This window comes from Schistocerca cancellata, chromosome 5, assembly GCF_023864275.1.
Source record: "Schistocerca cancellata isolate TAMUIC-IGC-003103 chromosome 5, iqSchCanc2.1, whole genome shotgun sequence".
Lineage (NCBI taxonomy): Eukaryota > Metazoa > Arthropoda > Insecta > Orthoptera > Acrididae > Schistocerca > Schistocerca cancellata.
In genome coordinates, this window is record NC_064630.1 from 514,597,780 (window position 1) to 514,621,847 (window position 24,068).

General features: G+C 38.7%; 1 protein-coding gene across 7 annotated transcripts in view; it reads left to right on the forward strand.

Annotated features, from left to right (window-relative positions):
* The window catches only part of LOC126188253 (alpha-L-iduronidase), a 252,380-nt gene that overhangs the window by 30,024 nt on the left and 198,288 nt on the right, over positions 1-24,068 (forward strand). For 6 of the 7 annotated variants that reach the window (XM_049929820.1, XM_049929815.1, XM_049929813.1 and 3 more), the window contains 2 exons: positions 10,953-11,031; positions 11,113-11,221. In XM_049929820.1, coding sequence (XP_049785777.1) covers positions 10,998-11,031; positions 11,113-11,221 — 143 coding nt within the window. In that variant the 5' untranslated portion in view covers positions 10,953-10,997. Of the gene's footprint in view, positions 1-10,951; positions 11,032-11,112; positions 11,222-24,068 lie in introns of all 7 variants that reach the window. The other variant, XM_049929816.1, reaches the window with a different exon arrangement.

Below are 24,068 nucleotides of genomic sequence, written 5' to 3' on the forward strand. Positions count from 1 at the left end.
CTGAAGGTATGCATTTTTGAGGTCAATTTTAGCAAAAATTTGTGCACCCGCTATACTGGTCAAGATGACCTCCACCTTTGGAATTGGGTATGAGTCCACCACCCCTTTTTTTTTTTTTTTTTTTTTTTTTTTTTTGCTGTGGCTGTAGATGTGACCCACTGACCGTTTGAGCTAGGGGTAAGCATTTCTTTATGCTGCAGTCGTTTCAATTCAAGTTTCAACTTGTCTTGTAAGGCAAAAGGTACATTATGTGCTTCAAAAAATATGAGGTGGCAGATGGGAGTTGGAGTATATGTACTTCAAACTCTGTGACACCTGATCCTGGTTGATAAAAAACTGAATTGAATTTTGCAAACAATTTGTGATGGAACTTGGAAACACTGACAGAGTGGATTGTGGGTGTAGAGTCATGTGTCTGTAGTCCCAATGCATTGAAGAGGTAGGTTTACTGCTCCTAGAGTGTCCACTGCAAGGATATGAACTCTGCTAGTCTGGGCAGTATACTATACCTTTGTAGTGAATTGCTGCAAAAAACACAAAATTCCATGGCTATTAGTCCTCATCTGAGAGTCCATGGGCTGGAAGGTTGTGGTGCCCACCTGCTGTTAGGATTGCCAGTCAGTGATGATGGCAGAAGAACCTGTGTCGATTTGCAATCCAAGTGGCCATCATCAGTGTAGATTGTCAGAGAGATTCTGTTTGTGGTGGTTGGGAACACAGATTTGATATATGGTATGTTTGGATAAGGTTTTGGTCACTGTTTCTCCTTTGAGTGAATTGCACTTGTTGTGGTCCACTGACAATTTGCACAGTGATTGACATAGTTCTGCCCAGTGACCTGACTTTCCATGTGTTGTACATTTTGCCCTGAGATAATGACATTGATGACTGGGGTGTGATATAAAACACTGGCTACACAGTGGCAATTATCTGGGTTGGCATTTTAGTGCCTGACCTTTTTGTGCCATCTGTCATTGCATTCTGACTGGTGTTCAGAGTCTACGGATTGTCCTGGTTGCAGAAACTTGGAACAGGTCTTGCCTAGTTGCTTCTGAATGCAATGATTGTTCTAAAGCCCTAATGATGACAAACATGCTTCTGACGTAGGATCTTTCAGTTTCAACAAGTCCGTTCAGAGTTCATCATCCAGAGGATGCACTAATATCATGTCCCTGATAAATGAAGCTGCATATTACTGTTTTGAGACCTGATTACTGTGCACAAATCTACAGTCCCTGGATAGCCATTGCAACCATGCAATCCATTCTCTGTATGATTGTGTGCTGAGCTTATGACAACTGAAGAACTTACAACTATCTGCAGCTACATGAACTTGACAATCAAAATATTTAAGGAAATTGGATTTGGCCCTATCATATGGGAGGGCATGGGGCTCTGTCTCAGGATAAAGTTGTTGTACAAGACAATGATATATCTCTGGTCCCACATAACCCAACAAAAAAGCACCAGGAAGTGCTGCTTCATCCTTGAGATGTAGTCAGCCCATTGTTTAACCTTGCAGTCAAATGTCTGGAATGACAGGGCTGCTGTACAGAATGCCTTGACCATGTTGTCAATTCTGGAGAGATGGTTGGATACCTCCACCATTGAGGTTGAAACTGCAGCTACTGTCTGCCATAGTTGCAGAGCTGGTAACATATGCTGGAGCATCAGAAAAACTTGTGCACTAAAATCTGTTGTTTCAGACATTCTAAAAAACAAAGAGAAACTATACAGCATCTGAGAGCACATGCAACTCACTAAATGTTGCTGTTGGTACACACATGAAGCTTGCCATGGGTGGCAAAATATATGGCACAGATTCTTCAAAAAATTTGTTGACAAAAATAAGAAAACTGTTTGACACTCTAATGAGTAATAATACAATATTCACAAGCTGAAAGTCGCTGGCTGGAGACTCTAGTTTAGACCATCTTCAAGCAAAGTTCAACTAAGAGTTTAAGCTCTTCTGTCCTGGCATGGTGTTAAAATGCAACAAACAATTCAAGTTTTTCCATTTATGCACGGAGTTAAAATCCCCTGGGAACAGTCTATAGTCAGTGTACTACAAGAATAATGTAAGCAAAGTTTTTCAACATCCACAACCACAAAGATAGGTCTGTCAACAATGGCGAAGTGATCCAGGTGTTGTCTGTTGTGGCAGCCGGTCGGCAGCTGAGACGGCAAAGTCCACATGGAACTGGATGTTTGGACTGGAGTCCTGGCTTGGAGTGAACTGCTGATGGATGGCCACGTACCGGCCTAAATACCATCCTGTGGCAGGATATCTTAGGATCTATTTTTGGTCATATGGAGCATGGAAGCAAGTAGATTTTCGCAACCTGCGACTTCTGGCAGAGCTGGTAGGGCCACTTAGTGGAATGCAACGAAATCTGCTTTTCAGTGAGTAGTGGATGCTTGGGAACTAGGCAACTTTCAATGCTGGGAGGTATGATGTTTTGTCGACCTTGCAGGCATAACATCACAAAATGTCAGTCTCTTTTATAGATGAGTTACACTTCCCTAGATTTTACACACTAAACCAAAGTCAACCATTTGCTTCCCCTGGCCTGTTTGATATTCCTTAGCAACATTACCCCTAGATCACATCAATGTGATGGTGTCAAACAGCACACCACTAATGCTGTATTCAATCATTACAGGATGGATTTTCCTCCTCATTTAGAGCAAGCTACAATTTATGACATCAAATACAAATTCTGTCCAAGTCACTCTGTATTCTCTAAAGTCACTCAAGGATGTCACTCACTTTCCCATACATTACAGCATCTTGGCATCGCAAATGGTTGCAGATTGTTGCTTGCACTATCTGTTAGATCATGCATGTATATAGAGAACAAGGAAGGTCCCATCACAGTTTCCTGGGGCACTTCTGACAATAACCTTGTCTCTGAAGAACGCTTATCATCCTCAACAACATACAGGGTTCTATTCCTTAAAAAAGTTATCTAGTCAAATATCTATTCCATAAGTTTGGACCTTTGTAAACAATCTGCAGTGCAGCACTGTCTCAATTACTTTCTGGAGATCTAGGAATATGGAATGTGCCTATTGTGTTTCATCCATGGTTTGTAGGGTATTGGGCAAGACAAGGTCAAGTTGAGTTTTACACAAGAGACACTATCTAAAGCCATGCTGATTTGTGGACATAAGCTGTTCTGTCTCAAGGAAATTTATTCTATTTGAACGAAGAAGATGTCCAAGAATTTTGCAGCAGACCAATGTTAAGGCTATTGATCTATAATTTTGTGGATCTTTTCTTTTATTCTTCTTATATACTGTGGTCATCTTCACTTTTTCTGGTTGCTTGGGACTTTGCACTGAGTGAGAAATTTGTAATAAATGCAAATTAAGTAAGGGGCCAATGCTGAAGAATACTCTTTGTAAAACTAAACTGGGGCTCCATCTGGAACTGGCAACTTATTTGTTTACAGCTCTTTTAGCTCCTTCTCAATGCCAGGGATGCCTACTGTTATGTTCACCATACACACTCAACTTCAGGAATTCAGTGGTTGTTTCACTACCTGTGTCATATTGATTTTCCCCTCCCCATCACATATACCAGTGTCTCAGAATTACACAGTTGGGATTTGTTTGTACAACATTTCATTCAATGCCCTTGATTCAGTCTGCACTAGTTCCTATTACACATGATCCATGTTCGCTTCTGTTGTCTTCCTTTCCATTCACATGATTAATATACACTCTGCATTGTTCTCTCTACGGTCTCCCTCTTTCTCTGCTCTGTCTCCCCACCCCCTCCCCAAACACTCCCCCATATCGTTCTGTATGACATGCAACTTCTCTTGCCTGCACAAGGGCTGGTTCCTCAGAGCCACTTTTATCTAGCTGCCTTGCTGTCTTTTCCCCATAGCTTTCACCTTTTTTCCCCTCAACACCACCCTTCCTCCTTGTTCCTCTCATCTACTCCATAACTCTGTCAGACTGCAGTGCTGGGATAAAGGCCGATGATGTTTATGGTATTCTATGCCCCACGTACTGCCTACCATGCAACCATAATATTGGCTGCTAATGGCAACAGGAGACAGGACCGGGGGTGTCCAGTGGTGAGCACAACTTGACGTTACATAGCATAGTTGAACTGCTTAGACACTGAGTAACTCACAACAGTGCTACAGTGCCAGTAGTGTTGTACAAAGCAGAACAATGGCAATGATTAACAAAGCAAACATTGAATTATATCTACAAGAACAGTTGCTGAAGTATACATTTGGTCAAAAAGAAACCAAGGAATTTTGCAGAGTGAGAAAAAAGTAGCAGATGAAATATTAGTGTTTCTACAAGATGAATCAGTGGAATGTTTTGTGTCATATACACTGTACTGTACAGATAAAGTACATGAGGAGTACAATGATGACAATATGAGCTTAACAAGTGAAAGTGATACTGAAGTAGGTTTTGAGTCACTTAGTTGATCATCCTTGCCAGACAGGGAGCCACATATCCTGTCTTCAATCTAACATAGCAAAGGACAATCACTGTCCAAGGAATGGATACTAAACATAATTACATACGTAGAAAATAATCACAGTAAAAATACAATTATGAACAGATTTTGAATAAGTCTGCAGCAATATAACCATGTAGTAAATAAAAGAAAATATGGATATTCAAAGGAGTACAAGGCACACTTGTTATGTTATGTTCATCATATTCTGCATGATATAGATTAGAGTGACTTCAAGGGAAGCGGTTGATGATTGCATAACTTCAAAAAGTGCTACAGGATTGGAAGACTTAAGATAACAAAATCTGAAATGAAGCTCAATTTGATTATGCACAGCAAACTGCGGAATTGGCTTGAAAATTTGTGGATGAGATAAACAAACTTATCCCATTGTTCTGTAAGGAAGTTGTTATCAACTCTGAACCTATTGTAATTTGAAGAGGAAATGCATATGAAAGGAACCCTGGAAATTAGAGGTACGAAGATAGTTCTATCAAGATCAATTAACATCAATGCCTTAATGCTTTCATATACAATTATGCCGTCTGTTAGTCTGGATGTTAAATTGGCTGAAAAGTTACCTATTGTGCTGCAAGAAGTTGGAGGTGCTCTACTCCCAATGACTCTTTCCTATGTGAATGATCTTGTAACAGCATTAGGGAATATTTACATGACAGCAAGCAAGGGTGGGAAAATGGCCGTCAGGGAACTACAACCATGAGCACTGCTCTTGGCCAATAGCTGATCAAAATAACCTGCTTTTGCTTGATATGTGATCTGTGCATAAAACCCATACTCCTTTAGAGCAAACTATGCCTCCTGAAAAATGTGCGACATTCCAGTTCATACTGGCAGGAACCAATGGACAAGTTCAGCCTCTGGATGTTTGTTTTTTTCATACCTATGAAACATATTATCACAATATCTGCAGCTATGCCTTAAAGGATAGCCAGTTTTACAATAAGCTCCATGGCAGACTGTTTTGCTTTCAGTTGCATGCCATCACATTCAGTCAGTTCTCATCACTTCATTGCACCAATATGATTGATTCTATATGCATTCTTTAAGAGTGAATCCTAGCTGCAAATCCTGCATGGTCTGTAACTCCCAAGGAATTAGCCTTTGATATTGATGGTTCAAATCTTTGTGATCACTGTGGCATGCCATTAGTCATTCAGTGTTCATAGTGCAAGTTAATAGTTTGTTTTGAACATTTCTTGAATGTTGATGATATCCATTTTGTACTGTATAATACATACATTCCATAGAAGGTTGATCACTGCACCTCCCGGACACTCATTTTGTCACTCTTGTTATGCTCTTGGTGAGTCATTAGCAGCTAATATTTTTCCTGTCATAATTATTATTAACACAAAACTTTCAAATGAGCCTTACTAAAGACTGAACTTGTGACCTCGAGGGGTTCTTTGCATGAGGATGGGCATGACCTGAAAGCAACAGTTTCAATCATGAAACTTCCTGCTAGATTAAACTGTGTGCCAAGGGGATACTTGAACTCAAACCCTTCTCTGTCATAGGCAGTTCTCTTATTATCTGAGATATCTGGGCATGACTCTTGACCAATCTCCATGGCTTAGTTGTGCCTGTACCTGTCTCCTACTTTCCAAATTTCTGTCTACTCTCTTGCATATTTTGCTGGACTAGCAAGGTTTAAAGTTGCAAAATAACACACACACTCCTTTTCAGAGTGAAACATTAAATCTGGTAACAACCACCTATGCTGTTACTATCCATTTCGCCATAATATCCTTTCTACATCTACATTTACATTCATATTCCGCAAGCCCCTTATGGTGTGTGGCAGATGATACCCTGTACCACTACTAGTCATTTCCTTTTCTGTCCCATTTGCAAATAAAGTGAGGGAAAAACAACTTCTATAAGCTTATGTATGAGCCCTAATTTCTTGTATCTTATCTTCATCCCATTTGAGTTCCCGAATCATCTTTGTAATACCTCTGTGTTGTTCGAAACTGAGGGTGTGGTTACAGTGGCCCCAATATCGCTGGATTCTGCCGACGACCGACATCAGCCAGAGGCGGCCGATCTTCTAATCAGTACACCACTATGTGCGCGGACACACTATAGCCTATCTTATCTCCTGGACATATAGACTTCAGATGGCAATTGGTGAAATTGGCTGATTTACTCACACAAAATATGGAGCATGAGAAACTGATAAGTTTAGTCCACGAAAGAGTGATTTTGTGGAGTCCTGAGGATGAAAATATCATAGTCAGGATATAGATTGGAATCTATGAACTGGAATCACAGGTTTATTCAAAACCTCAAATAGGTAAAATCTTTATTGATAATTTTAGGCATACCTAGATTATAACCTCAAAAATTAATTTGTTCGAGTGAAAAGAGTGGCATATCTTACATGCTTATAGCTACTATACTGGACCTTTTTTGTGGTAGGTTGTCATTAATTGTCAACAAATTATTAATACTGCTTACTGGTTTTTATGCCAGTAGGGTAGTGATTCTGTTAATATGAAGTGGTTTGCAAATGTGGTGCATGGTATGTATTTCCTTTTTTAAGTGCTGTAGGTTTTCAGAGTATCTTGTGCTACACTTAATGCTCAGGCCTATCTTTCGTTTGTGTGCTAAATGACAGTCATTAAAGGTTAATTGATGCACATCTGCACAACTTTACATAAATAGAGTGAAATAGAGTGTTTCTAACTTGCTTTTCAGCGTCATCACGAATGTTTCTCCCATCATCTCATACATTTATAAAACTTATCTGGTTATCACAATAACTGAGGACAGTGTGTATAGTACTCGCCACATTCCTTACAAGACAAGAAAGCTCATTCACATGCATTTGGTGTCTCTTTAATAGCAGACACTGCTAGGCAGCACTGGTATCCAAGCACAGAGGCATTGTGGTATCCATTCCACCCTAAGAGGTTAAAACTGAACCCACTTCATACATGGAATAGATTCTAACCTAACCTAACTTCCTTGAACCAGCCAAAGACTGAGAAGGAGATCAGGCGCAGTACGACCATGCTGTCAGCCAGTGTTATCAGATGACCTCTGGCGACGGTGTCTGATGATCGTTGTCAGTGGCACTGTGCACACAGCCTAATGGTAACAAATCTATCAGCCTGCCTTCAAATTTCTTTGATGTCATCCTTTAATCCAAAATTGGTGTACACCCCAAAAACTCAAGCAGTACTCAAGAATAGGTCACAATAGTGTCCTATATGCGATCTTCTTTACAAATGAACTACACTTTCACAAAGTTCTCCCAAAAAATGGAAGCAAGGGGTGCAGCAGAGCTTCAGTGAACTATGGAAAGTAGGAGAGAGGTGCAGAGGTGCTGGCAGAAGGAAAGCTGTGTGAGCAGATCAATATTTGTACTTGCATCTCTCTCTCAGCAAGAGCATTTTCAACAAAAGGCAAGGTGCTCGGTCCAAGTCCCAGTCAAGTAAACAGTTTCAATGTGACAGGAAGTTTCCAAACACCACGCTCTCTGTTGTCTACTGCAGCATGGAAGACTCATGCTGTAAATTTCGATATTGATTATGTTCCTGTCGACCACTCAATATCTCAAGTATACCATGAGTGCTTACTTTTTTTTTCCTTCCATTTTTTCATTCATTCATCTGTCCATCCCCATCTCATACTCCATAGATACCATCGTGAAGGAGAGCCTTTAGGAATATGCAATGAGCAAATTATACATTAACAGGCAGAGGCAATAACAGTTGGCTGCTTCTGTAAAGTGTACTAACAACAGATTATGGCTTGTGCTAATCTAGTCACACTGTTATTTAGAGGAATTACTTATATATGTGTATTAGGGAAAACAGTTCCTTTGGAAAAAACTACTGCTCTTCCTCCTAATTACTCAGCAGATGTTTTTGTTTAATACTTCAAAAAAAGTAGTTATGTTGCTTTACAGAGGACTGTCCACTATCTGTACAATGGAAAGCTCAAGGTACATGTAATAAAAATGTTAGAGTTATCTGGAATTCACCTCCCTGAGTCAAAATATTGAGATAAATTGCAGGATGATTGACTAATGAAGTATTCTTTTACTTTCTTTTTGAAGCTTTGGGTATTCTCAATTACCTGCCTAAGATCTGCCATTAACCTGTAGTAGTCTTGTATGACAGAGGATAAAACTCCATTCTGAATCCCAGCTAGTAATATATATTCTGCATGCAAATTATTTTTACTTCTAGTATTGTGATTATGAATTACAGAGTTCAACCAAACTTTACTTTGTTACTAACTAAAAGAATATCAGTTGGGGATATATGCATTCATACATAAGTGTTATTATTTGGTGATGTGTTCCAGATGGTACACTTCCTGTTTTGTAGATTTTGGGCACTAAATCAAATAACATGTAATTTCAACTAATTGTAATAATTTTACAGCTATCTCACTGACTCCTGAATTGACAGAATTTTTAAGTTCAAGCCTTAAGAGTGCCATCAAATTATAATCACGTGCTTTTTCTCATTATACAGCTTACATTTTTTCACCTCACTACAAACGTACTTTCCCCTAACAGACTTTTGACATTGTACTGAAATTTAATGTACCTATCCTTTTTTACATGTAAGTGAAGGCACACATAAACATTTTGTATATTATCATTTTAAGTACTCCAGAATTATAGTTAACCTTTCAGTGTGCTGAATGCACTTTTCTAAAAGCAATAACTTATTCAATGTTTTTACCTGTTACACTCATTCTTTTGATTTCTCCCTTTTTTGCACTTTCTAAGCATCCATAAAGCTTAATTTGTGTTGTATCATTCCATTTCAACCTTTCAGCAATAATCTGGTATATTTCATCATATTTCCAGGAAGTTTTTTCCTTTGCCTTGATGACTTAATTGACATAAATATCTTTTTCTCATATTGTTGATATTCCAACCTGAAGTTTCCATTGTGTGATTTAGCCTACAGTTATTGTGAAATGTCCTGCTACTCATTTCATTGTTAATAGATACTACAGCATCATCATTCAGAAACAGCTGTTGTTATCTAATTTCTTTTGGCTTAAGAAACTAGAAGAACTCATAGGAGGCCAGCTCATATGAATAAAATGACTGAGGCAGCACTGAAACATATTCTGTTAATTAAAATGTCAGCAAATTTCATTGTAGTGTGGGACGGTATATTTTCACTTTTCTGAATGTAATGACTTTTCCTTTGAACTGAGGTGATTTGAAGTCCAGAAACAAATGAATTGAGCAAGAAATGCATCACCTATCATTAAGGTGACCAAAGGAATGTTGGCCAGATACCTTGTAGACAATCTTTCAACCATTTCCTTCCTCACTGATTTCTGTTTATCGTGATCACTGACCTTCAGCAGGAAAGCAGCAAACAACAGACTGCCATATGAGCTATACTTCACTGTAGTATAATGAATTACACTTTAGTGAGTGAGTAATCAGTGAACCATGGTGTTGATGACTAAATGTGAGAGGAATGGAAAAGGGTCCTGTTACCACTGTGAGGTGGTATCAGTACCTAAAGAGAAACTAATGGCTGCTGTTTCGAAAATTGATTTTGGCAGTAGGGAGAGCTGTATGCTGATCACACAATCCTCATAGCTTTGTTAATTTCTTCTCCTACTGTTCCCCTGCTGCCCCCCCCCCCCCCCCTTCCTGCTCTGCCCCGGAGGAAAAAAGGTGTCATTCCTCCATTCCTTACCCCACCCAGCCAAGATAACTACTTGTACCAGTCAACAGTCAGAATGCTGTACCTAGAGTCAGTAGGTGTATGAGTGTGAATTATGTATGTGCTTTTTAAGAAGGATTTGGTCCAAAACTTAAGCAATTTACTGTATTTTCTGTATGCTTCTCTCTGCACTAAGAGCCTCCTTCATATGGGAAGTATGATCTGTCCACATAAGCATCGTGTATTCCAATTTGGATGTTCCATTGCTTTTTGCTGTGTTCCATCCTTGGTGTGAACTGGCTCCAGTGAATCTGATTTATTATTAGTAAAGCTGATAAATTTAGAATTAATATAAGGCATATAATTTTAGGCTGCTTACTAAAACTTTGTTCTGTTTTTCTTTATGCATTTTTCATTACACGCTCATTTTTCTTTGTGGCTGTCAGCCAGATGCCAGTCTCTGCTGCTAATATTAGATAATCTGCTTTTCATTCTCCTTATAGGACTTGCAGTTGTCATTTGCGTTACATGCATTTAGAGTCTTTTTTTGCGCTGTTAATTATTCCTCTTCAGATATTACAAGTCTAGCAACTCTGAAAAGCTACTACTGCAGCTCATTTATAACATTTTATTATATTGTTTATAGAGTTTCAATTAAAAACATATGATATGTTGGGGAATTATAATTAAATGTGGAAATTTTGTCGTAAATAATATCAAGTGTTTATAACTACATTTTATGATATAAGTTATATTTTCTCCATACTTACCTGTGCCTTTCTAAACAGGTTAGAGCACAACTGAATGTCCCATAGAACAACCCACTACTTACCATGATGACTTTTTACAAGACGACAATATTTCTCTGTGAGTATCATGGTAGATGATCATTTCCTTCCGCACTGTGGAAGTACAGTGAATACTCAAATGTGTATCTCTTTTCTTAAGGTGTTATAATTGTTCCTGCAAGAAGAAGTTGTAAACTGGAAGCATACATTGATTTGATGTCTCCTCCAGTAGGTCCTCTAAACCATTTTTGGGACAGCACTGGTTTCAGGTTTGTATAAGATTATTAGAATAATATCTTTCCTGTCCAGTTTGTAACAGTTTATCTAATGCATATAAATAATGAAAAAGTTTATTTTAAAATATTCGTAGGGGGTATGGAGTCTCAAGTCAATTTGTGAGCATGGTGAGAACAAGCACTGCAGAAACAAGAGCATAGGTGAAATACCAGGGAGAGATATCCTAGGAGTTTGATATTTATGCAGGTCTGTGTCAAGGTGATGCTATCTTACTAATATTATTTAACATTGTGTTCAAGAAAGGCATCTGATAAAAGGACAGTAATGATCATCATCATTTTCCAACTCCAGTTTCCTGGAGTGCTCGCCATCTCCTTCTGTCTTCATATATTTTCTGTACCAGGATAGCTTCCCATTTGTGTCCTTTCTCCTCCACATCTGATCTTACAGTCTCTATCCAGCATTTTCTTGGTCTTCTCCATGGTCTACTTTGTGCAAGGTTCAGGTTGAAATACCTTTTGCCAAGTGTTCGAATGTTCATCTCATTATTTGCCCATACCACTGAAGCTTGCATTTCTTTATGACACTGGTAACAGGAACCTCAACACCAGCTACCTTTCTATTCACCTCATTCCTGATTTTGTCGATTCTAGTTGTTTGGTTCATAGTTGTCATAAATCTCATTTCTGTTGCCTGAATTATGCTGAGGTCTTTGTTTAGTAGGGTACATGTTTCTAAACCATATGTTAGGATTGGTATGAAATAGGTGTGGTACACAGTCACTTTTGTTTCTCTTGGCATTTTATCATCCCAGATAAGATTTCTGATTTGTCTGTAAAAATAGGATGCTTTCTGTGTTGTTCTGTGTGTAATTTCTGCTTAATGGTGTTATCTTTTGAGATCATGCTTCCTAGGTACTTGAAATGTGAAACAGGTTCTACTTTGACTCCTCCTAGAAATACACAGGGTGATTATAATTAATATTAAACTTTCAAAACACTGTGTGGAAATAACACCACTGGTCAGTGTGACTTCAAATTGCAAAGGAATATTATCGGAGAAGGGGGAAAACATATGGCAGAAGGAAAAGAAATAGCATGAAAATTGATCAATAGATGCCACTGTATGTGTCAGAATACATAAATGAAAACAAGGTAGATATCAAAATAGATGACAGAGGGATAGAAAAACAATTAAAATCACTCAAAAGAGGAAAGGCCGCTGGTCCTGATGGGATACCAGTTCAATTTTACACAGAGTATGTGAAGGAAATTGCCCCCTTCTTGCAGTGGTGTACTGTAGGTCTCTAGAAGAGTGTAGTGTTCCAAAAGATTGGAAAAGGCACAGGTCATCCCTGTTTTCAAGAAGGGACATCAAACAGATGTGCAGAACTATAGCCCTATACCTCCAACGTTGATCAGTTGTAGAATTATGGAACATGTATTATGTTCGAGTATAATGACTTTTCTGGAGGCTAGAAATCTACTCTGTAGGAATCAGCATGGGTTTTGAAAAGGATGATCATGTGAAACCCAGCTCACCCTATTTGTCCATGAGACTCAGGGGTCCATAGACATGGGTTCCTAGGTAGATGCCATGTTTCTTGACTTCCACAAGGCATTTGGTACAGTTTCCCACAGTCATTTAATGAACAAAGTAAGAGCATATGGACTATCAGACCAATTGTGTGACTGGATTGAAGAGTTCCGAAATAACAGAATGCAGCATGTCATTCTCAATGGAGAGAAGTCTTCTGAAGTAAGAGTGATTTCAGGTGTGCCGTTGGGGAGTTTAATAGGACCATTTCTATTCACAATATATATAAATGACCTTGTGGATAACATCGGAAGTTCACTGAGGCTTTTTGCGGATGATGCTGTAGTATATTGAGAGGTTGTAACAATGAAAAATTGTACTGAAATGCAGGAGGATCTGCAACTAATTGACACATGGTGCAGCGAATGGCAATTGAATCTCAATGTAGAAAAGTGTAATGTGCTGTAAATATATAGAAAGAAAGATCCTTTATCATGTAGCTACAATATAGCATGTCAACAGCTGGAAGCAGTTAATTCCATAAATTATCTAGGAGTAGGCATTAGGAGTGATTTAAAATGGAATGACCATATAAAGTTGATCGTCGGTAAAACAGATGCCAGACTGAGACTCATTGGAAGAATCCTAAGGAAATGCAGTCCAAAAACAAAGGAAGTAGGTTACAGTACACTTGTTCTCCCACTGCTTGAATACTGCTCACTGGTGTGGGATCCGTACCAGATAGGGTTGATAGAAAAGATAGAGAAGATCCAACCGAGAGCAGCGCACTTCGTTACAGGACCATTTAGTAATCATGAAAGTGTTACGGAGATGATAGATAACTCCAGTGGAAGACTCTACAAGAGAGACGCTCAGCAACTCAGTACAGGCTTTTGTTAAAGTTTCGAGAACATACCTTCACCGAGGAGTCAAGCAGTATATTGCTCCCTCCTATGTATATCTCACAAAGAGACCATGAGGATAAAATCAGAGAGATTAGAGCCCACACAGAGGCATACCGACAATCTTTCTTTCCACGAACAATACGAGACTGGAATAGAAGGGAGAACCGGTAGAGGTACACAAGGTACCCTCTGCCACACACCGTCAGGTGGCTTGCGGAGTATGGATGTAGATGTAGATGTAGATGTAGATGTCATGCACACGACCGACCAAAGTTGGTATAAACGCGCCGGGTGCACAGCTTTTCCTCCTTTCGCGTCTGCAACTTTCACCATGACTGTCTCAATGCAGTATCGCGCTCTGCTTGTAAAGCTGTATTAAAAGAATGATGACTGTGCACACATCACATCACTTTGCAGAAGTTCCAGACACTGAAGGGTTTGAAAAAAGGTGTTGTTCCAATGACTGCCAAGCGTCTGGAGAAAATGATTTGGAAATTTGAAAAGAAGGGTTCTTTTGGTGTGCAACCTGGTAGAGGGAGGAAACAAATTGATTGAACATTAGTGGAAGCAGTGGCCACAGCAGTGCAGGAGGAGACAAAAGGCAGTGTGTAAAAGTGTAGTGCATGGAGAATTGTCCAAACATTGAACGTACCCATGAGCACGGTGCATAAAATCCTACGAAACGTCCTTCTTTGCTATCCATTCAAAATTACCCATGTGTACAAGTTGCTTCCTGTTGACCTGCCAGCAAGAGAGGCCTATGCTTTAGAATTTCTTGGTCACGTGGAAGTGGACAATGACTGGCTGTGGAAGATTTTGTGGACAGACAGAGCCCCACTTCCATCTGACAGGATATGTCAGTACACAGAATTGTCAAATATGGGCAACGGAAAATCCAAACACAAATCAACTAGAACCACTTCATCCTGAAAAGGTCACTGTGTGGTGCAGATTTATGGCGTCATTTATCACAGGACCATATTTTTTCGAAGAGACAGGTGCTTCTGGTCCTGTTACGCTGTACCATCACTGGTAAGGGCTATGGGTGTCTTTTGTGCAACCATGTCATTCAAGCTCTCCAAGATCATGGATGTTTGGATGGGATCATGTTTAAGCAATATGGCGCACCTCCAAACATTTTAAATCTAGTTACACAGCTTCTGAAGCACCATTTTGGAAATGTTAGAATTATCAGCCACCATTTCCCTACAGCCTGGCTGTCCCAATTACCTGATTTTAATCTGTGTGACTTCTGGCTGTGGGGCTATCTGAAAGATGTTGTGCTCAGCATTCCAATTGCAAACTTAGCTGCACTGAAGGCACACAATGTGCAACACATTCCGAACATGACCCCGGAAACACTTTGATCAGTTGTGGAAAATTCTGTTCCTCAATTTCAACTTTTTGCAGAAAATGGTGGACAGCATATTGAACATGTTTTGCACCAGTCACACAGAAATTAATAATCCAATTTGATTTTGATCGATGCTTTTTATATGGTTTTTGGCCTCAGGACAATTAAAAACAGATGTGATTAATGCTTTTAATGTGGTTTTTGGCCTCAGGACAATTAAAAACCAATGTGAGTGATGGTTTTTATGGGGTTTTTGGCCTAAGGATAATTAAAAACTAATTTTCCCATCCGATGTGATATGGACCTTGCTGTGGTGGATGGGCTTAGGTAACTAACTATATCACACTGGACCACCCATGCACACTGAGTAGCACAGTTTGTTTGATGTCAAATGTACGGCTTAGGCATTGTTGTATGATCTTTTTGTCATTTGTAGTCGACCACTATTAAATTATGATGCTTACAGCACCATCTATTGCTACATTTTGTAACTATTTATTTTTTGTTTTTATTTATTTATTTACACCTGAAGTTCAGTAGGACCAAATCAAGGAGCAAATCTCCAAGGTCATTGAACGTATCAGTACATGAAATTACAACATAAAACTAACAACAGCTAAAAATAAAATGTTTATGAACCCAAAAAAGGTCAAGCCATAAGTTTAAGTAAACACAATCTACAATACAACAAGAATCAGCTAAATTTTTCAAGAAACTCCTTGGCAGAATAGAAGGAGCGACCCATGAGGAAACTCTTCAGTTTCGATTTGCAAGCGTGTTTATTACTGCTAAGATTTTTGAATTCTTGTGCTAGTTTATTGAAAATGGATGCAACAGTATACTGCACACCTTTCTCCACAAGAGTTAATTAAGTCTGATCCAAATGCAGGTTTAATTTCTGTTGCCACTTACTGCCCAAACCGCCCATTTCTGAGCCAAAAAATATCCTTTTAGAATGGGAACAGTTACCCCAAAATATAATACCATATGACATAAGCAAATGAAAATGAGTAAAGTAGACTAATATTCATGTCGAACAATCATTTACTTCAGATACCGTTTGAATAGTAAAAATGGTAGCACTAAATCTTTGATCAAGATCCTGAAAATGGGGTTTCCATGATAGTTTACTATCTATCTGAACATCTAGAAATTTGAAATATTCAGTTTCACTAATCATATGCCCATTCTGTGAAATTAAAACGACAGGTTTTGTTGAATTGTATGTTAAAAACTGTAATAACTGAGTCTTACTGTGATTTAGCATTCCTTTATTTTCTACAAGCGATGAACTTATATAATGACCTGCACTCTTTGAAACTGAGACAATGTTGCACACAACATCCTTTAGTACCAAGCTAGTGTCATCAGCAAAGAGAAATATTTTAGAGTTACCTGTAATACTAGAGGGCATGTCATTTATATAAATAAGGAACAGGAGTGGCCCCATCACTGATCCATGAAGCACACCCCATTTGACTGTACCCCACTCAGACCCAACATCACAGCCATTCTCAACACTGTGAATAATGACCTTTTGCTGTCTGTTGCTAAAGTAAGAGGTGAACCAATTGTGAGCCATTCCCCGTATTCCATAATGGTCCAACTTCTGGAGCAATATTTTGTGATCCGCACAGTCAAATGCCTTAGTTATATCAAAAAATATGCCTAACATTTGAAACCTTTTGTTTAGCCCATTCAGTATCTCACAGAGAAAAGAGAATATAACATTTTCAGTTGTTAAACGACTTCTAAAGCCGAACTGTACATTTGATAGCAAATTGTGTGATATAAAATGATCAATTATCCTTACATGCACAGCCTTGTCAATAACTTCAGCAAACACTGATGGCATAGAAATAGCTCTAAAATTGTTTACATTATCCCTTTCTCCCTTTTTATAAAGCAGCGTTACTACTGAGCACTTCAGACTTTCAGGAAACTGACCATTTCTAAAGGAAAAATTACAAATATGGCTAAATACAGGGCTAACATGTGCATGCAGCTCAGTACTTTAATATTCTGCTAGGCACTCCATCATTTCCATGAGAGTCCTTAGATTTTAGTGATTTAATCATTGACTCAATCTTCCCCTTCTGTATCACAGAGGAGTATTTCAGACATCAATCTCGGAAAGGCATTTGCCATGAGAGTTATATGATTCCCTGTAGAAACTAACGTTTTATGTAATTCACCAGCAATGCTCAAAAAATGATTGTTAAATACTGTACATATATTTGATTTATCAGTAAGAGAAATATTTTTACTACAAACTGACTTTATACCACCGACCTTATGCTGCTGACCAGACACTTCCTTCGCAACTGACCACATGGTTTTAATTTTATCTCATGAATTAGCTATTCTATTTGCATACCACATACTCTTTGCCTTCCCAATAACAGTTTTAAGCACCTTATAGTACTGTTTGTAATGGGCTACTGTAGCTTCATTGTGACAACTTCTAACACTTTGATATAATTCCCACTTTGTTCTACTTGATATCCTTATCCCACAAGCCAGCCACCCAGGGTGCCTTTTACTGCTAGTACCCCATTTAGAACATTCTAATGGAAAGCAGCATGAGAAATATGTTAAGGTTCAAATGGTTCAAATGGCTCTGAGCACTACAGGACTTAACTTCTGAGGTCATCAGTTCCCTAGAACTTTGAACTACTTAAACTTAACTAACCTAAGGACATCACACACATCCATGCCCGAGGCAGGATTCGAACCTGCGACCATAGCGGTCGTGCGGTTCCAGACTGTAGCGCCTAGAACCACTCGGCCACCCTGGCTGGCTATGTTAAGAAAGCATTATATTTATCATCTATGTTATTGGCACTATGAACATCCTGCCACTCTTGTTCCTTAACGAGGTTTAAAAAACTATCTATTGCCGTTGGGTTAACTTTCCTACATAGTTTGTAATTATGTGTGTTTGTGTACAAAAGCCTTTTAGTGTTAAAATTTGTGCATCATTATCTGAGAGGCCATTACCCTTTTACTAACAGAATGCCTGTCTAGTAATGAAAAATGAATAAAAATATTGTCTATGGCTGTACTACTGTTCCCCTGCACCCTAGTTGGAAAAAACACAGTCTGCATCAGATCATATGAATGAAGGAAATCTACCAACATCCTTTTTCTTGCACCATCATATACAAAATTAATATTGAAGTCACCTCATATAATTTATTTCTGATACTTCCTATAAAGTGAATCAAGAACCCTCTCTAGCTTGCACAGAAATACTCTGAAGTCAGAGATAGGGGGCCTATGAATAACAAAAATTCCACTAAATCGAATTGCCCCTGCACAACATTCAGCTATCTGTTCAGTGCAGTGCCATGATACATCTATGGACTCAAATGGAATACGGTTTTTTACATACATGGCCACTCCCTCACTCTGCAAGGAACTCCTTGAAAACAGCCAGCTAATCTGTATCCTGGTAAAGGAAGCCTCTGAATTGTCAGATTATTTAAATGGTGCTCTGATATGCCAATAATTTCAGAGTCAACATCTATAAGCAGTTTACTACCTTTACCTCTAATACCTCTCATATTTTGATGAAATGTGCTAATTCTTTCTCTACTTGGAAACGTGACATCCTCTAATGGTGGTCCTTTAGTTAGAGGGACTTTCTTTAAGCAGGTATACCTATCAGCTAACTTCAATCTAAAAAAGGTGCAGCTCTAACACCAATGACTACAGGAATTTTTCCATGAGTGATCCCACCATCACCACTGTCACCTATAAGCTTTGCCAGCCTCCTCTTCCCATACCTCTTGAGGTGCAGGCCATGCCTAGTGAAACCCAACATACTGATAGACTCTTCTGCCATAACTTTCCCCCTTTCTCCAATAATATTCCATTGCAATCTGACATCATTCTGACCAGTGGTGTTATTTCTACGCAGTTTGAAAGTTTCACTTTAATGATAATCACCCTGTATTTGAGGTTGTTCCTTATCTGTTGATGAATGGAAGGATGAACCTGTTGGGCTATACTGATGACTTCCAGTTCTACTGGATTTGGAAGCTGAGACAGTGGGAGATCTAACACAAAATGCAGCAAAGTTGGCCTAAGTATCAATAATGAGAAGACAGAAGTCATGATACTGGTTAGAAATGCATTACAGAGGATCTCATCGTAAGTTGGAAATCTGTGTTTGCCCAAAGTAGAAAACTTTCAGTACATGGGTTCTTGGGTTAACAGCCACAATAATTTGAAACTGGAAATAAAAGAGTAAATAATTATTTCATTCAGAATGTCCTTCACTGTGCAACCGATAACAATATCCTTCACCCTCTCCAGCAAAACCAAACACAAGGAATAAAGCTATAATAATTCCAGCAGTGTTAATATGGAGCAGAAACCTTGAGTATGACAGAGATGGATGATGAAAAACTGCTTTTGAATGTAAAATCTTGGGAAAGATTTTAGGTTCATTGTAAGAGGCAGAGAGCTGGAGAGAAAGGAAGGGCAAGGAACTTTATGAAATGATGTGGCAACCAACCATTGTGCAGAAAATTAAAGCTAGAAGACGTTGGTGGCTAGGATATGTAGCTCACATAGCTAAACATCATAGAGCCAAAGTAGTGCTAGTGGGAAGACTTATAGGAAAACTTGCACTTGGTAGACTCAGGAAGCCGTGGATGGACGAAGCCATGAAAGACTTATGGCAGCTGGGAGTTAAACAGGGTACTGAAACAGCTCAAGAGCACAGTCACTGAAGGCAGATTGTGAGGCCAACACATGATCCAGAAATGCTGGATAAATAGATAAGTACATATTGACAATGAATAGTCCTGCATGAAATACAAATAATGGAAGGAACAAAGGTAACCATTCACTTTATACTTGAGGCTCAACTATTTTTTGGATGCTTACCTTTACTCCTTCAATTATGTATGACATTTCATTGAAGTTTGTGAGAAATCTCTCTCAAGTAGAATACCTCAGAAGGATGCAAACTTCGAGTATGCTTGGAACAGTATTCCAGAAAATTATGATTGCAACAGAAATAAGGCTGTCAGCAGAGTGGTAGTTTCTCTTGTGGGACTGAGACAGGGAGGTCAGACCTACTCCAAGTTTATGTTGTGAAAAGCCATGCAATAATGTGGAAATTTGAAAGCAAGTGTCAGTCCGTCTTAGTGCAGTCAGATGATGCAATACCAACAAATGAGTGACTTCAAGTGGAGAAAAATGATTGGCCTCCGGAAATTGGTTTTATGATTCACTGACATTTTGTCTTGTGTTACTTCCAATTTTGACTTGCTTTGCACTTTGGTTTGTAATGCAGCCCTTATATGTCTGCCTGTACTTGAATGCGGATTTGGTTATCTTTTTCTCAGTAATTCTACCCATTGTTGTGACAGGTTAGCTTTACTAAGATGACCTCTAAACAAGATCATCTGCTGTCTTCTTCTGAGGAAATGTTTCCAGTACAGCTAACAGTGCAGGTACATTACAGCATCCCAGGTGCTGGTATAATTTGGCTATTTCCATATCTAAATCTGTAATTTATGCTGTGACATCCTTGCTGTGCCTTTGTGAATGATCTAGTCCTAAAAATAAATAGCATGTTGTACACATGGAGTAGAGGCTTGTGGACATTGATAGCAGGGAGACATTGGCATGGAGTATGTTGCAGTCTGAGTTCTCACTTGCACATTCAAAACTGGTGATGCTGGGTGAAATACAGAGACAGGGATTATGAGGCTGCTTCATTGAAGTCAAACACATTGCATTGTGCACCATGCTGTGCAGCTGGATGGTATGATTGGCTTTTGACCACAGTCCACAAATGGCCATTCAGGGTGTATTTGCAGTACCACACCTTTGCTTATTATAAAAAGTATGATCATATGGGGTATCAAGTGAAATTTGTTACTGGATTGATGTTGTTTTGGTAGGGAGGAGGCAGCATGTTATCATGGATGAAGAGTCATTTGTCAGATGTAGAAGTAACTTCAGGTGTGCCCAAAAGACCCTTGCTGTTCATATTGTAAATTAATGGCCTTGCAGACAATATTAATAGTAACCTCAGACTTTTTTTTTATCTATAATGAAAGACTGTCTGGAAGAAGCTGCATAAATATTCAGTCAGAACTTGATGTAAAATTGTGCACTTCACAAAAACCTGTGTGTAATACTTTGAAGGGATATGAAATAGAATGCTCATATAGTCACGGGTAAAGCAGGTGTTAGACTTTGGTTTACTGTTAGGATACTGGGGAAGTGCAATCAGTCTACAAAGGAGATTGCTTACAAATCAGTTGTGTGACTGGCTCTAGAATACTGCTCAATTGTGTGGAACCCAAAGTAAACAGGATTAACAGGGGATATTGAATGTATACAGAGATTGGCAGCATGAATGACCACAGGTTAGTTCAATCCATGGGAGTCTCTCAGAGATACTGAAGGAACTCAACTGGAATACTCTTGAAGATAGATGTAAACTATACCAAGAAAGTCTATTAACAAAGTTTCAAAACCAGGCTTTAAATGATAGCTCAAGTAATATGTCACGACCCCTTACATATTGCTCACATAGGTATCATGAGGATAAGATTAGACAGTTACTGGACACACAGAATCATTCAAACAATCGTTCTTCCCACACTCCATTTGTGATTGGAATGGGAAGATACCTAGTAACTTGTACAATGGGATGTTCCCTGTGCCATGTACTTCATGGTGGTTTTGCAGAGTATAGATGTAGATGTATTGTTTGATGTATAAGTAATGACAGTGATTAGGCTGGAGGAAATTATAGGTGAATGTACAGGACAGGTCTTGCACCTAGATCTTTGATAGGAATATGACCAATGTGGCTTGAATGTGGAGTTCAAGATTGTACATGGGCAAGTCAAGGATACTACTTTGATGCACTCATGGTGGAATGCTACTTTGAGATGGATGTGATGAATTATAGTGAGGGTATTTCTTGACCCTAGTCTTTATGGCAGAGAACACAATTTAAGTATTTCATTCTTGGGTGGTATTTAATAGGAACTGGGGAACTATCTTTTGTAGGTGTTCAGGAAATGTAAATTATTCAAGTATGTAGGATATAGGAGATGATCTTTATGGGCATAGGCAAACAGCAGTTTGTTCTGCTGGTGTATTGGCATGTCTTTCAGTATACTGCTTGAGGAATTTCTTAATACTGCAGTTGCAGCATCTGCAGGTGACATGCTTGTATGGAAGGGATTCTTTGAAATGCAGTTGATGAAACCTGTCCAAATGGAGGGAATGCTGGTGATCAGTAGGTTTGATATGGACAGAGATTTTTTTGGAACCATTAGTGCAGTTCCTCACTGAGGCTATGACTACTTAATGTTATCTATCCCCCCCCAATGCATATTTTTCAAACTAATGACTGTTTGTATTATAAACAGGAAATATAATGCATTTGCATCTGTCTGGTTTTTAGTACTGTAGATGCCGTGTCTGGTGAAGTAATTGTTGAGCTTAAACAATGGAAACTTGAAGTAGATATATCAGTAATGTAGGAAGACAGATTGCTACTTACCGTAAAGAAGACATGTTAAGTTGCAGACAGGCCCAATTAAAAGACACTAATGTAAAGCTTTTGGCCACAGCCTTCATCAGTAAAATAGACACACACACATACACACACACACACACACACACACACACACACACACACACACACACACACACACCATTCATACACAGAAGCAAGCACACCTCATGCACACATGACCACCAATTCCAGCATTTTGGACCAGAGATGCCTGAGGGGCCAAGATGCTGGAGTTAGCGCCATGCGGTGTACTTGATTGTGTGTATGAATGGTGTGTGTCTCTCTTTTACTGATGAAGACTGTGGCTGAAAGCTTTATATAAGTGTCTTTTAATTGTTCCTGTCTGTAACTTAACATGTCTTCTTTACAGAAAGTAGCAGTCTGTCTTTTCCTACATTGTTAATTATTATTGAGTTCAGTTGCCAACTGATTGTAAATGTATCATCAAGCGTGATACAGCAGTTGTGTGAAAACATAATTACTTTCAACACATCATTTTCATCTGTTTCTTGTTACATAACGCTCCAGATGGTCTTTGCATTTATTGTTGTGGTGTTTAATCTGTTATGCCAAGTACATTTTTTCCCTTATTTGCTGTGGTGAAAAATATCACCTAAAGTGCTGCAGGAATATGGTTATGAAGAGTTAAATTTTTTATCTGTGTCATATGGTTTCTAAGTGTATTTCAATTGTTCCTATCTCTAAACAATGTGTATGAGTCACTGGTTATGATTTAATATTAATTTTTTGTGATCTGAACCTAGTCAATCTGTATGTTTCACTGCTAACATTGGAATGTAAAGGTCAGATAAACCATGTAGTATTTCTTTTTCATCAAAAATAGTCTAAAAGCAAGCTGCCAGCGATTGCTGAACTATGATCTTCAGTCTTTGTTTTGAACTTCACTGTAGAAAGTAACCTGAATCAGAAAATTTACATGAGAGTCTCTACAAATAATCTCCAGTTAAGTCTCCCTAAATATTTCATGAAACTCACAGTATTCCCATTTGGTTGTTTGTTTGGTCCTTGTGAGGGGATGACACATCAATTTGTGTTAGTGATACTGCATTCAACTGTGACCGTTAAAATAGTGCTGCACTCCTGTACAGTTCTAGAACCATTGATGTGCAAAGCAGCTATTTACCTGTTCTGCTTAAATCAGTAGACTGGTGTTCTCATTAACAAGTTATTTTTTTAACAGATGAAGTCATGAAATGTACAATACCTTTTGTGATAATCTCATGAGAGAACTCTATCCTGAGACTTCAGACAAAATACTCTTTCAAATATACATCAAAGTTCAATGTTCTCTTCAACAGTATTGTTTGTTCAGATTTGAGAAATCTTCTATCTATTCCTTGGAGCTGGGGTTGGCATGAGGTCTTTCTGCACTTACTTTGACATTGCAACATCAGCTGCTATGTCCCAATGCTGCCTTTAGCCCCATGGATACTTCAAACAGAATGTGCATGAAACCAAACAGAGACAAATATCTGTAATACAAAAGTTAAACATGAGTTCTTAGA